The sequence below is a fragment of the chloroplast genome of Adiantum capillus-veneris, assembly GCF_014529385.1.
Source record: "Adiantum capillus-veneris chloroplast, complete genome".
Taxonomy (NCBI): Eukaryota; Viridiplantae; Streptophyta; class Polypodiopsida; order Polypodiales; family Pteridaceae; genus Adiantum; species Adiantum capillus-veneris.
In genome coordinates this window covers 38,142-51,813 of record NC_004766.1, presented here as the reverse complement: position 1 = coordinate 51,813, position 13,672 = coordinate 38,142, and the positions used below count along the sequence as shown (strand labels likewise).

At 42.5% G+C, this 13,672-nt stretch overlaps 8 protein-coding genes and 5 non-coding genes across 13 annotated transcripts, besides 1 other annotated feature; 9 read left to right on the top strand and 4 right to left on the bottom strand. All coding sequences in view use genetic code 11, as the record gives it.

The window, feature by feature from the left end:
- Positions 1 to 13,672: part of a sequence feature (large single copy region; LSC) that runs on past both edges of the window.
- On the top strand, positions 550 to 2,031 carry atpB (ATP synthase CF1 beta subunit). The gene is given in 1 exon segment: positions 550 to 2,031. A coding segment is annotated over 1 exon segment (1,482 nt).
- On the top strand, positions 2,037 to 2,435 carry atpE (ATP synthase CF1 epsilon subunit). The gene is given in 1 exon segment: positions 2,037 to 2,435. A coding segment is annotated over 1 exon segment (399 nt).
- On the bottom strand, positions 2,627 to 2,699 carry trnM. The gene has a single exon. It is a non-coding gene; the product is annotated as a tRNA-Met (tRNA).
- trnV lies at positions 2,973 to 3,676 on the top strand. Its single transcript has 2 exons — positions 2,973 to 3,006; positions 3,637 to 3,676. It is a non-coding gene; the product is annotated as a tRNA-Val (tRNA).
- Positions 4,125 to 4,487, top strand: ndhC (NADH dehydrogenase subunit 3). The gene is given in 1 exon segment: positions 4,125 to 4,487. A coding segment is annotated over 1 exon segment (363 nt).
- ndhK (NADH dehydrogenase subunit K) lies at positions 4,559 to 5,230 on the top strand. The gene is given in 1 exon segment: positions 4,559 to 5,230. A coding segment is annotated over 1 exon segment (672 nt).
- Positions 5,318 to 5,800, top strand: ndhJ (NADH dehydrogenase subunit J). The gene is given in 1 exon segment: positions 5,318 to 5,800. A coding segment is annotated over 1 exon segment (483 nt).
- trnF lies at positions 6,006 to 6,078 on the bottom strand. Its single transcript has one exon. It is a non-coding gene; the product is annotated as a tRNA-Phe (tRNA).
- On the bottom strand, positions 6,379 to 7,039 carry trnL. Its single transcript has 2 exons — positions 7,006 to 7,039; positions 6,379 to 6,425 (listed from the first exon to the last, which is right to left on the bottom strand). It is a non-coding gene; the product is annotated as a tRNA-Leu (tRNA).
- Positions 7,775 to 8,368, top strand: rps4 (ribosomal protein S4). Its single transcript is given in 1 exon segment — positions 7,775 to 8,368. A coding segment is annotated over 1 exon segment (594 nt).
- Positions 8,831 to 8,917, bottom strand: trnS. The gene has a single exon. It is a non-coding gene; the product is annotated as a tRNA-Ser (tRNA).
- ycf3 (photosystem I assembly protein Ycf3) lies at positions 9,206 to 11,111 on the top strand. Its single transcript is given in 3 exon segments — positions 9,206 to 9,330; positions 10,062 to 10,290; positions 10,914 to 11,111. Coding segments are annotated over 3 exon segments (552 nt in total).
- psaA (photosystem I P700 chlorophyll a apoprotein A1) lies at positions 11,412 to 13,664 on the top strand. Its single transcript is given in 1 exon segment — positions 11,412 to 13,664. A coding segment is annotated over 1 exon segment (2,253 nt).

The following is a 13,672-nucleotide window of genomic DNA, read 5'->3' as shown; positions in this document are numbered from 1 at the left end:
AAGACGTGAGGTGGGTTTGGGAATTCAACCTCCACACAATACGTATACCTGTGAAGAATCCACTTTGGAAATGGAACATTATTATTTTATACCGCGTCCGATGCGGGGTGCAACTAATCATCACGGTTTCCCACATAAACTGCTAAACGAGGGTCATTTCGTTCTACCCCGAGACATTGACTCGGGAATCCGTTCGTGGTTAGACTGGTGCGTGGATTACAAACTAACTAAGGATTGGTCCCCCTTACGTCTGGAAGATCCGGAAAGAGAAAAAACAAATGAACCCATAGTAAAAATTTGCTAGATGGAGCACTAATTTCGCGGGTATTTAGGTCGTGAAAAAACAAAAAACTCTTTTCAATCCCAGACTCCTTTTATCGCTTCATCTTATTTTTTTGTAGACCCATTCCCAAATTGGGGGGGGGGGGCAAGTAAAGGTAAAATGAGTGGACCTCTATTCTTATCAACGACCAATTGGCGGCGAAATACCACATACTTCTATCGATTCAGCAACTAAATAAAGAATAAAGGAAACACACCGAAACAGTTATGAAAATCAGTTCTCCCCTTTTCGAAATTTCTGAATTGGTGGAAAAAAACGTGGGCTACATCACCCAGATCATTGGACCAGTATTGGATGTAGCTTTTTCCCCTGGGGAAATGCCTAGCATCTACAACTCACTAGTAGTCAAAGGACGAAACTCGGCGGGCCAGGAGATTAATGTTACTTGTGAAGTTCAACAATTGTTAGGTAACAATGAAGTAAGAGCCGTAGCCACGAGTGCCACAGATGGTTTAATGAGAGGTATGGGCGCTGTTGATACGGGAGCTCCTCTAAGTGTTCCCGTTGGTGAAACTACTCTCGGCCGAATATTCAATGTCCTCGGTGAACCCGTAGACAATTTGGGTCCCGTTCAAAATAGTGCAACATTTCCAATTCACAGATCCGCTCCGGCATTTACCCAATTGGATACCAAGCTATCGATTTTTGAAACGGGGATTAAAGTTGTAGATCTTTTGGCCCCCTATCGTCGAGGTGGAAAAATTGGTTTATTTGGCGGAGCCGGAGTTGGGAAGACAGTTCTTATCACGGAATCAATCAACAATATTGCGAAAGCTCATGGAGGTGTATCTGTATTCGGCGGGGTGGGGGAACGTACACGTGAGGGTAATGACCTCTACATGGAAACGAAAGAGTCAAAAGTTATTAATGAACAAAATATATCGGAATCAAAAGTGGCTTTGGTTTATGGTCAGATGAATGAACCACCGGGAGCTCGTATGAGAGTTGGCTCAACTGCTCTAACAATGGCGGAATATTTCCGAGATATCAATAAGCGAGATGTACTTCTGTTCATTGACAACATTTTTCGCTTCGTTCAGGCGGGGTCGGAGGTCTCAGCATTACTTGGTAGAATGCCTTCGGCCGTGGGTTATCAGCCGACCCTTGGGACAGAAATGGGATCTTTACAGGAAAGAATTACTTCTACTAAGGAAGGGTCAATAACTTCCATTCAAGCTGTTTACGTACCTGCAGATGATCTAACTGACCCAGCCCCCGCTACAACATTTGCACATCTAGATGCTACAACTGTGCTTTCGAGGGGCTTAGCGGCAAAAGGTATCTATCCGGCCGTAGATCCGTTAGATTCGACTTCAACTATGTTGCAGCCTTGGATTGTAGGTGAGGAGCATTATGAGACGGCACAAGGGGTTAAGCAAACTTTGCAGCGTTACAAGGAACTTCAAGATATTATAGCTATTCTCGGACTAGACGAGTTATCCGAAGAGGACCGTTTGACTGTAGCTAGAGCTCGAAAAATAGAGCGTTTCCTATCACAACCTTTTTTTGTAGCGGAAGTATTCACGGGTTCTCCGGGTAAATATGTTAGTTTACCAGAAACAATTAAGGGATTTCAAATGATTCTTCCTGGAGAGTTGGATAATCTCCCCGAGCAAGCTTTTTATTTAGTTGGCAATATTGATGAAGCCGCCGCAAAAGCCGCGGCTTTGCAAGCGGGGGGTCAATAAGAGGTATGGTATCAAGTCTTTGTGTAATGGCTCCTAATCGAATAGTTTGGAATTCTGAGGTATGGGAAATTATTTTATCCACCAATAGTGGTCAGATTGGCATACTACCTAATCATGCACCCCTCCTTGCAGCTTTGGATATGGGGGTTTTAAAAATACGTAGTGATAAGCAATGGTCTGCAATGGCACCGATGGGTGGCTTCGCCATGATAGATAATAATCGAGTGATAATATTAGTCAACGAGGCAGAGAGAGCTAGCGAAATTGATCCTGAGGAAGCTCGAAAAAGTTTTCAAACGGCTCAAGCCGAGTTAGCTGAAGCAGAAGGCAGGAGAAAGCTAATAGAAGCCAACTTGACATTTAAAAGAGCTAAAGCCAGATTGGAAGCTTCAACTATCGTTTAGTTTGTCTTTTCTTTTGTAAACCTAATATGATATTCCCAATTCGGTGCAAGAATCCCGTATTTTAATAGTGTTACGGTGCTCCGCGTTCAACAAATCTTGCAAACAGTGAAAACTTATCTTATTAGGTACCGACTAATCTTATTAGGTACCGATTCGATGCCTATTTAGTAGTCGCGGTATCTAATAAGTGTTACCTACTATTGGATTCGAACCAATGACTCTCGCCGTATGAAAGCGATACTCTCACCGCTGAGTTAAGTAGGCCGATGTCAAATATCTATGCGTTCAAGTTACGATTTTTGGGTCTGTCACTAGATAGTTTTTTTTTTTGCATATCTCAGTATCTATACATAGATAGACACATATTCACATGCGTGAATTCATTATACCCGCGAGAAGTGGCTCGAAGCAAGTTCTAGTTCTATAACTAGAAAAAAAAAATACTGGTTATACACTTTATCGCTTACCGTCCATTAATTTACTTGACAAAGGTGAGTTGTTACAAGTAACATGATTGTTACCCAAGTGGTTTTGTCAAGGGCTATAGCTCAGCGGTAGAGCGCCTCGCTTACACGTGCGCCGACGTTTTTTTGGAAGATTGGTCGAAACCCAACGACTCATGCAAAAACAAGACAATGCATGACCTATCTCTGCCTTACTTTTTTTTTTCCACAAAGGAACAGTAGCATGACAGACAAATCAATTGCAAATCGATTTCAGAAAGTTGATATGGTGGATAATTGGTTTCTCCAATGCTACAAATGGTTGGACAATGTGAGGACCACACGAAATCTCTTCCTCGTTTCACGAACTTTCGGGTGTAGGAGGTTTCGCGAAGCTAGCTTCTCCAAGCGACAGAGACTATTTAGGCTTGCGAGCTGGATTTCTGCCCAGCAGAGACAAACCTGTGTCAACACATAACTTATAATCTTATCAAAATACTTCGGGATTGCTTAATTCAGTTCTTATTCATCATGTAGTTCTTCCCAATTTTCTAATTTGAAGGAATATCTGTAAAAGAAAAGGATTAATCGAGCATCCGGAACCATCTCTCCTCACTTATCTGTGAAACGAAGGTTGGTATATCAGCGCTTGTTTGCCCTCCAGTTGGGGAACAGTTGGTTAAAGAGCCCGATGCCGCGAAAGTGGCATGTTGGGTTCAACAAGCAGTTTAAGAATTTGTTTTTCTATTCCGATCTGCATAACCGAGAATGTCTACGGTTCAAATCCGTATAGCCCTAATCTGTTTGGAAAGAGAAAAGCTGGGTATAAAGAATGATTGGTAGGTCAGGATCCGCTCAATCAGTTTAAGTTATATGCCTAATTAATTAAATTAATCAACTTCATACATTAAACCAATGTTACCCATAAAGGGTAATTTGGATCAATTCCTGCTTGTAGCAGGTAATTAATTCGATGTGCATGTCACGCAATCGACTCGGAGTACTTACTATACTAATAGTAAGTAGCCTTCATTTTTTTTTCAAAAAAAAAAAAAAAAAAGAAAATCGAAATAATGAAACTACATCTCCTGCTTATCTTCAATTTCAATGTGGTAATTACTAGCTCTAGTAGTGACCAACAGAAGCGGACTGTACACCTAACCCACTTCTCTGGAGAGGTTGTAGGTGGTAAACCTGCCTAGATGGATCAAAGAGCGGTAATTATCGGGAAGAAAGGAGTATGTGGATGTTTTTATCTCACCAATATGACTCTTTCCGGATTTTTCTATTAGTCTGTATATCTATTCCACTTTTGGCTTTTTCTATTACCAGGTTTGCCGCCCCCCCCCGGGAGGGGCCAGAAAAGTCAACAAGTTACGAGTCAGGTATTGAACCAAAGGGAGACACTTGGATTCGATTTCAGATACGTCATTACATGTTTGCCTTGGTATTTACGGTCTCCGATGTCGAAACCGTATTTCTTTATCCCTGGGCTACATCTTTCGAGGAATTGGGCTTATTTGCATTCGTCGAAGCAATTGTATTCATATTTATACTAATCGTCGGCTTGGTTTATGCTTGGCGAAAAGGAGCATCGGAATGGTGTTAACTTCCGACCATTTAGATAAAAAGAACATAAGGAAAATTGAATACAAAGGTGAAGACTCTTTCTCAAATTCGATGTCAAAGCTGCCTCTTCAGGGGGGTATGTCAGACTCAATTTTTATGGCTAGTATTAGTGATTTTTCTAACTGGTCCAGACTCTCGAGCTTATGGCCCCTTTTATATGGTACCAGTTGTTGCTTCATTGAATTTGCTTCCCTAATAGGTTCGCGATTTGATTTTGACCGGTATGGTCTGGTACCTAGATCTAGTCCTAGACAGGCGGATCTAATTGTCACCGCTGGTACCATAACAATGAAGATGGCCCCATCTCCGATAAGACTTTATGAACAAATGCCCGAACCAAAGTATGTAATTGCTATGGGAGCTTGCACTATTACGGGAGGGATGTTTAGTACGGATTCCTACAGTACCGTTCGCGGGGTAGATAAATTAATTCCTGTCGATATTCATTTGCCGGGTTGCCCGCCCAAACCCGAAGCTATCATGGATGCCGTAACGAAACTCCGCAAGAAAATTGCTCGAAACAGATTTGTGAACCGGGCGTCTCGCCCCATCCGAACGAAGTACTTTAGTATAAGCCACCAACTTAATCTCGTACCGGGCACCTGTGCCGGAAAATACAATTGGGATAGAGAAAATTGTGGTACGAAATTGGCGCCAGCCAATTTTTCGGAAAATTGTCAAAAGTTTGCAAATGAACACGATGAATTAAAATCAGCAATTTAATGATTAATTCTACTCTTTTTGGAGGGATCAGCAGAACATAAAGAGGTGCTAACTAACATGAACACCGTTGATAAAGAGAAGTTTAATCTAAAAACGCGAGGTCGATTATCTGCCTGGTTAACCAAACACAATTTCTCACATCGACCTTTGGGTTACGACTACAGAGGTGTCGAGATTTTGGAAGTCAAGTCGGAAGAGTGGTTGTCTACAGCTGTTGCCCCATATGCTTACGGATTCAACTATCTACGGTCTCAATGTGCTTACGACGCAACGCCGGGGGGGTCTCTAGTTAGTGTGTATCACTTGACTCAGATGCAAGACCAGTCGGATCAACCCGAGGAAATATGTGCAAAAGTCTTTGTTTCAAGAACAAATCCTCAAATACCTTCGGTTTATTGGGTTTGGAAAAGTGCCGAATTCCAGGAACGTGAATCTTATGACATGTTAGGAATAATTTATCAAGGACATCCGTACCTTAGGCGTATACTAATGCCTGAAAGTTGGATTGGCTGGCCGCTCCGTAAGGATTACGTGGTACCCAATTTCTACGAGTTACAAGATGCCTACTAAATTGAATAGAAACGGAGAAACTCAGTATTAAAACTTTTTTCTACCCAACCTATTACGCAATTTCAGGCAAAATTGGAGCTCAAATGATTCATCCAGTTATTCAAAAATATCTCAGTTTCTAACTAGCTTTTCCCAGGAGGATTTCGTTCCTATAATATAGGTTCAAACCAGTTTTCTCAACTTGGGAAAAAAATTCTCTCTTAGTTGCCAAGAACCAGATTTGAACTGGTGACACGAGGATTTTCAGTCCTCTGCTCTACCAACTGAGCTATCCCGGCCAACTTGTATAGGTTTCGTTTTCAAAACAGTTTAGATTAGGCAACTTTGCTTTCGGGTCTTTGCCCAACTCATCAAATTTGCAATTTTGTTTCTGCCGATTTGTTTAACGCTGTCTGTAAGACCCGAAGACTCGGGTTTGATCAAGCCATTCAGGGATTTGAACTGCCTGAATGGCTGATCTGCAAAATGCGTTGATGGGTAAAACAAGCGGGTTTAAATTGATTTCCCAAATTTTGATTGCAATTAGATCAATCGGATTTGATGCTAATGAAAATGAAAAAACCAATACGTTTCACTGCTGGGGATAGAGGGAATCGAACCCTCACGGCCAAAGCCAACGGATTTTCCTTCTACTGCAACTTGCGTCACTCCTATATTATAGGTAACTTTGTAGAATGGGGCTCTACCTTTATTCGCGAAAAAAAAAATTAGATTTGTTGCCGGTTCATCCGTTGAGGGGGGAAGAGTAGTCGTAGAAATGTGATGAGATCTTAGGTAGGACGGGTGGGGGGGGAGATGTCAGAACTGGCGGCACCAATATGAGATAGTAGGTATACTTAGTGCTTTTGAGACTGAATATTGGCCCGATTCCGCGTATGACTGCTTTTTTTAAGCTCATTAAAATGAGCTTGCTTCCGAAGACTGAAATCCTTTTTCCCAACTCCACTTCAATCTTTCTATCTGCTTTACCTCATGCGGCCAACCACATCGAACATTTCAATATTTGAAAACTAGTTATTAATAGTTCGCCCGCTAGAATAACCCCCTTCGAGTCTCTGTACCTATCCCGCTTTTTTAGCGATCTGATCACTACTCCACAACGTGGAACGGGATTTGGCTCAGGATTGCCTGCTGAATAATCCCAGGTTTCCCTGAATCTGGGAGTTGCCACTTGATACGTTTCCATACCTAGGCTCAATCCGATTGAGTCCGCTGCGTCTACCATTTCGCCATATCCCCACCTTTAGGCCCCAAGGAACCGCGAAGGAAAATACCTAGATATTTCCTCATTATCGAAAGTTCAAAGTAATTTTGGTGCACTTTCCTTTTATTTGTCAACTTGCTTCCATTCTATCCAGGTGAAAAGTCATCAAGTGGGAAAGATTAGCACATATGTACAAATATGCGCATGTCTAATCTAAACATTCTACTTTTTTCGCTTCTGTTCTACAGCGCTCTTTCCCAACCTTGCCTCCCGTTCGCTAAGAATGGGAATACGCACGAGAAACTCTGTCTATCAATTGGCAACAATTGACTTATCCTCCACTTTTTTTTTTTCTCTTCAGCACTAAAGTAAGTATATATGGACACAGTACTCGAAGCAATACACCTGTCACATTACTATATGCAAGTTTCCTTTACAGAATCTTTATGTAAATGTATATGCCATAACGTATTCATCTCATTCAGTACAAATTTTTGTATGCACCAGTAATGAATCTCCGTCTACTCCACCCATCTTTCTATTCAAATACTTTTAACAAGTCGAAGTGGATATTTATCAATTTTTTTAACTATATGTTATGATTTCTACAGATACTATTTTCAATTAACTTCTACCAAATTTGGTGGTGGATATGAATAATATTTCCGTGCCGACCCCATAGTTTTTTTTTTGCCACTTGGAAAACATTCATTTTATTTTATAGAAAAGGAGTTTTTACGTCTCGGTATCGAGGACCTCGTCTAAAATTGATGCGTCGTCTAAAAAATTTGCCAGGACTTACGGGTACGGGTAAGAGTAATACGTCTAACTTGGGGGAATTTCGACTTGCTGTTGACCAATCAACGTCGAGAAAGATTTCTCAATTCTGCGTGCGTTTGGAAGCCAAACAGAGATTACGTCTTAACTATGGATTGACAGAACGCCAATTACTAAGATATGTTCGCATTGCTAGAAGAACTAGGGGTTCGACAGGTCAAGTTCCGTTGCAACTGCTTGAGATGCGTCTGGATAATATTATTTTTCAGTTAGGCATGGCTTCCACAATTCCCGCTGCCCGACAGCTGGTTTGTCACAGACATATTTTGGTAAACCATCGCGTTGTGGATATACCAAGCTATCGATGTAAACCTAGGGATATTATCAGTATTCGGAACCGACCAACTTCTGCCAATGCTCCGAAGAGTGAGTCTCTCAGTGGGAACGAAGTACCAGATCACCTAACTCTGTCTATTTCGAAAACGGGTGAACCAACGGGATTAGTCAACCATCTGGTCAACCGGGAATCCGTCAATTTGGATATCAATGAATTGTTAGTTGTTGAGTATTACTCTCGAAAAGCTTAGTAGAAGAAGCTTTTATTCGATTCAATCAAATACTTTGTAGATATTTGTCCTGAAAATACTTAGTTGGAAAACTCCGAATGATGCAAGTTGGGGGGCGGATTAGCAGAAAGTCATGAAAAGCTATTCCGTCTACCTCTTAATCCTCTAAGTCTTGAAATTTAAAAACCTTCTCTTCTAGTTTCGAGGGTGACGGAATATTTTCCGATTAAAAAAAAAGTTGATTTGGCCCACGACGTTGTTTCCCAGTTATAGTTATGCGCTATTTCGGTCCATTTGATACCGAAGTGAAGAGATAGAGTAGCCCCCATCTATCGTTTTTGTTGAAGTATTCTTTCAACTCCTTTTTATCCGTATCCGGAAACAGATTAAAACTCTTATTCCGACTTCATCTTTTCCAAGATAATTGTTCAACTACATTTCAAGGAATAGACAAAAGTATCCCGAGAAAGTAATAATAGAAATAGGAAAGGGAGGGATTCGAACCCTCGGTAGCTAGAAATCTACATAGCATTTCCGGTGCCACACCTTAAACCACTCGGCCACCTTTCCCCGAGCTGCGATATTTCACCAGTGAAACCTCTGATTTTATTTTATGACTTTAGGCGATGAAGTGGCAAGTAATTTGCGGGTATCCGTTTCACTAAGTACCCCTCGAAATAGGGGTGAAACGTGACGGAAGTTTCCGACACCAATTAAAATCTCATTCCACTTATCACTCGACTACTTCTCTCTTCCAAGTTATTCTCCAAATAGATTTCTTACCTTTCTTCCGTAATTTCAACTGACGGATTAGTAATAGGTGAAGTAATAAAAAGAAAACAAGGAGTAATTTTGATTATGCCTAGGTCGCAGAGAAATGATAATTTTATTGATAAAACTTTCACAATTCTAGCGGATATTCTCATACGAATTCTACCTACTACTAAGAGGGAGAGGGAAGCTTCTATATACTACAGGGATGGTGCGATTCGAGAAGGGAGGTAATTTAGCACTATTCCCACTTAATTGGAGAAAACTCTCAATTTGAAAAGCCCACATTTGAGAAAGGTGTTTTTCGAATGCCGAACAAATCCTTCGGTTGCGTATCCACGATTGATGCAGCCCCGCAAGCTACGGCTCCCGTCTCCCGCGGATCGAGGTATCGAGCAAGCAGGAGGTTAAACCTGTTAATTGGTGATACGTGGAAATCTTAGGAGTAAGCGTGGAGGGGGTATACACCACTAGAGAAATCGGCAATACAAACTCTTCGTCAACCTCTTAATTCAAAAGATGTTATGCGTTTTCGACAACTCCGGAGTCGCGATAACGACTAATTGCGATTGGGGTAACAAGCAACCATCCCGTTTGTATTTTGGATATCCCTTAGATCATCGGAGATTGCCGGGGTGAATAATCCTCTGAGAAACAAAGCGTTGGGAACGAAGAAATTGCCAGGGAGTTTAGCTACCACTAATTCATTGACGGCAACGCAATCGATCCAATAAAAAAAGAAAACTCCTTGTAAGAAGGATGGTTAGATACCGATTTTGTCATACACTAACCCCCGCCTGGTTAGAAATCTTATCAAGAGCAGGAGTAATGAAACTTCTCAAATTGCTTCCTCGTAAATTAAATTGGGCAGGAGGAGCCGTATGATACAGAAGTTTCACGTGCGGTTTTGAATCGGGGCTTTTCTGCGTAAGCAACCGTAACGGATGTCGGCCCAATCAGAGGGAGAATATGCAGAAGCTTCGGGAAGTTACTACAAAGCCATGCGTTTGGAGATTGATTCTTACGACCGAAGTTACATACCCCACAATATAGGTCCTATTCATACCAGTAATGGTAACCATGCAAAAGCTTTGGAATACTACTTTCAAGCGTCGGAGCGTAATTCCTTTTTGCCACAAGCTTTTAATAATATGGCTGTGATCTGCCACCACGTGCGACTATCTACACCTCGGGACTCCTCGGTTCATGATCAATCAACCGATAAAAAAAAAGGCTTCCCCCAAGCATCTTTCTAGACGGGAGTTGCCACGAGCTGCGGGATTTAGCCCCCTTCCAAACAATCCGAGTTCGGAGGAGGTAACCGGCCTAACCTTCCTATGGATAATTTAACTAAATAAGGGGATGCAGCGTCGTAAGGATTTCTCATTGAAAATCTGGATCGATACAATGAAGCTGGCTCATCAAAGATTTATGCAACTCGTTTCTGTAGAAGAGGCAGTTGAAAAAGCACTAAGTGGCGAGACACGGCGTAGTACCAAATCCCAAAGGAAAAAATTTCTCTCATTTTGAAAGATCCATGTTGAGATAGGGTAGTTAGTGACGGGAGAGATTTTTATTCTCTTCCCAATAGCTGTGAGTACGGAAAAGGTTTTATTTGGAACGAATAGAATTGAAAACCTGGCTATTTTTAGTTTTCCCACACCTCACCTCGGGAGTAGGATTCATCCCTCACCCAAAGGGTGGGAGTGCAGTCATATGAGCCGTATGGGGTGGGAAACCCCCAAGTTCGGTTCTGAAGGAGGAGATTACTGGGAAAGGAATCATCCATTCTTGTCGAGGGGAACAGGCCATTTATCAAGGAGATTTAGAAATTTCGGAAGCTTGGTTTGATCAGGCTGCTGAGTATTGGCGACGGGCAATAGCACTTTCCCCCGACAATTATGCCGAAGCACAGAATTGGCTGAAAATTACGGGACGCTTCTCCCCGTCTCATCGGTGGGAGAGTTGGAACAACAGTACGAGAGTAGCGTGACTTCCTAAATAGGGAAGTCAAAGTAAGTAAAACTTTTTGTTTCTCAGACGTCGACCCCCCCCCCCCCCGGGGGGGGGGGCAATTAGTATTACTTATCAAGTCCATCAGGCGCCGCTAAGCCGTGTAATAATACCACCGAAAGCCTATCCCACATGATCTCTTCACTATAGACGTTCAACTTTCAAATTTGGAGGGAAGTAACAGATTCTTGCATGTTAATGAAACCCCCAATTCTCAGAAATTTTATATCTCCTGTTGGTAGGTTGTTGCTATCCCCTGCTCGAAGAGAGGAGAGTCCCAATGACTATTCGTTCGCCAGAACCAGAAGTCAAAATTATGGTAGAGAAGGATCCTGTAAAAACTTCTTTCGAGAAGTGGGCTCAGCCTGGACATTTCGCAAGAAATTTAGCTAAGGGTCCCAGTACCACTACATGGATTTGGAACCTACACGCCGATGCCCATGATTTTGATAGTCATACCAATGACTTGGAGGATATATCCCGTAAGATATTTAGTGCGCATTTTGGCCAACTAGCTATTATTTTCATTCGGTTGAGCGGGATGTATTTTCATGGAGCCCGTTTTTCCAACTATGAGTCATGGCTGAATGATCCCACACACGTAAAACCCAGTGCCCAAGTTGTTTGGCCAATAGTGGGTCAAGAAATACTTAATGGAGATGTGGGCGGGGGGTTTCAGGGCGTGCAAATAACGTCCGGATTCTTCCAACTATGGCGAGCTTCCGGAATAACTAGCGAGTTACAGCTCTATTGCACAGCCGTGGGTGCTTTAGTTTTTGCTGGATTAATGTTTTTTGCTGGTTGGTTTCACTATCACAAGGCTGCTCCAAAATTAGCTTGGTTTCAAAATGTCGAATCCATGTTGAATCATCACTTGGCCGGTCTATTGGGATTGGGATCGCTAGGATGGGCGGGACATCAAATACACGTATCGCTCCCTATCAATCAGCTCCTAGACGCAGGTGTTGACCCCGAAGAAATACCCCTTCCTCACGAACTCATCCTTAATCGTGATCTTCTAGCTCAGACGTATCCAAGTTTTGCAAAAGGATTAATTCCGTTTTTCACTTTGAACTGGTCGGAATACTCGGATTTTCTAACTTTTCGCGGCGGATTGAACCCGATAACAGGGGGTCTGTGGTTGACTGATACCGCACATCACCATTTGGCCATTGCGGTTCTCTTTTTGGTAGCTGGTCATATGTACAGGACAAATTGGGGTATCGGGCATAGTACGAAGGAAATACTAGAAGCTCATAAAGGACCTTTCACGGGTGAGGGACACAAGGGTATTTACGAGATTTTGACAAGTTCATGGCACGCTCAATTAGCTATTAATCTTGCCACTTTGGGATCCTTAACAATTATTGTCTCTCACCACATGTATGCTATGCCGCCTTATCCCTACTTAGCTACCGACTACGCAACACAACTTTCTTTGTTTACACATCACATGTGGATAGGGGGTTTCTTAATAGTGGGAGCAGCTGCACATGCAGCTATTTTCGTGGTAAGGGATTATGATCCAACTACTCAATACAACAACCTGTTGGATCGTGTCATTCGTCATCGTGATACAATAATTTCACATCTTAACTGGGTCTGCATCTTCCTTGGTTTTCATAGCTTCGGTTTGTATATTCACAACGATACTATGAGTGCCTTGGGGCGTCCTCAAGATATGTTTTCGGATACCGCTATTCAACTGCAACCAATCTTTGCCCAGTGGATCCAGAATACTCACGCCTTGGCTCCTGGATCGACTGCACCTAACGCAACAGCAGGCACCAGCTTGGCCTGGGGTGGGAGCGACTTAGTAGCAGTGGCCGGCAAGGTGGCCTTAGCTCCAATTCCATTAGGCACCGCAGATTTTTTGGTGCACCACATCCACGCATTCACAATTCATGTTACTGTACTAATATTATTGAAAGGCGTCTTATTTGCACGCAGCTCTCGACTAATACCCGACAAAGCAAATCTTGGTTTTCGCTTTCCTTGCGACGGCCCCGGAAGGGGGGGCACCTGCCAGGTATCTGCTTGGGATCACGTATTCTTGGGGCTATTTTGGATGTACAACTCTATTTCAGTGGTTATATTTCATTTCAGCTGGAAGATGCAATCGGATGTATGGGGAAGTGTAAGTGAACAGGGAGCAGTGAGCCACATCACTGGAGGAAACTTTGCACAAAGTTCAACGACAATCAATGGATGGCTGCGAGATTTTTTGTGGGCACAGGCTTCTCAAGTCATTCAGTCATATGGTTCTTCATTATCTGCATATGGGCTTCTATTCTTAGGGGCTCATTTTGTCTGGGCCTTTAGCTTAATGTTTCTATTCAGTGGTCGCGGCTATTGGCAAGAACTTATTGAATCTATAGTTTGGGCTCATAACAAATTGAAAGTTGCTCCTGTTACCCAACCCAGAGCTCTGAGTATTATACAGGGACGTGCAGTGGGAGTAACTCATTACCTTCTGGGTGGAATCGCCACAACTTGGGCATTCTTCCTGGCGAGAATCGTTGCAGTGGGATAATGGCTAGG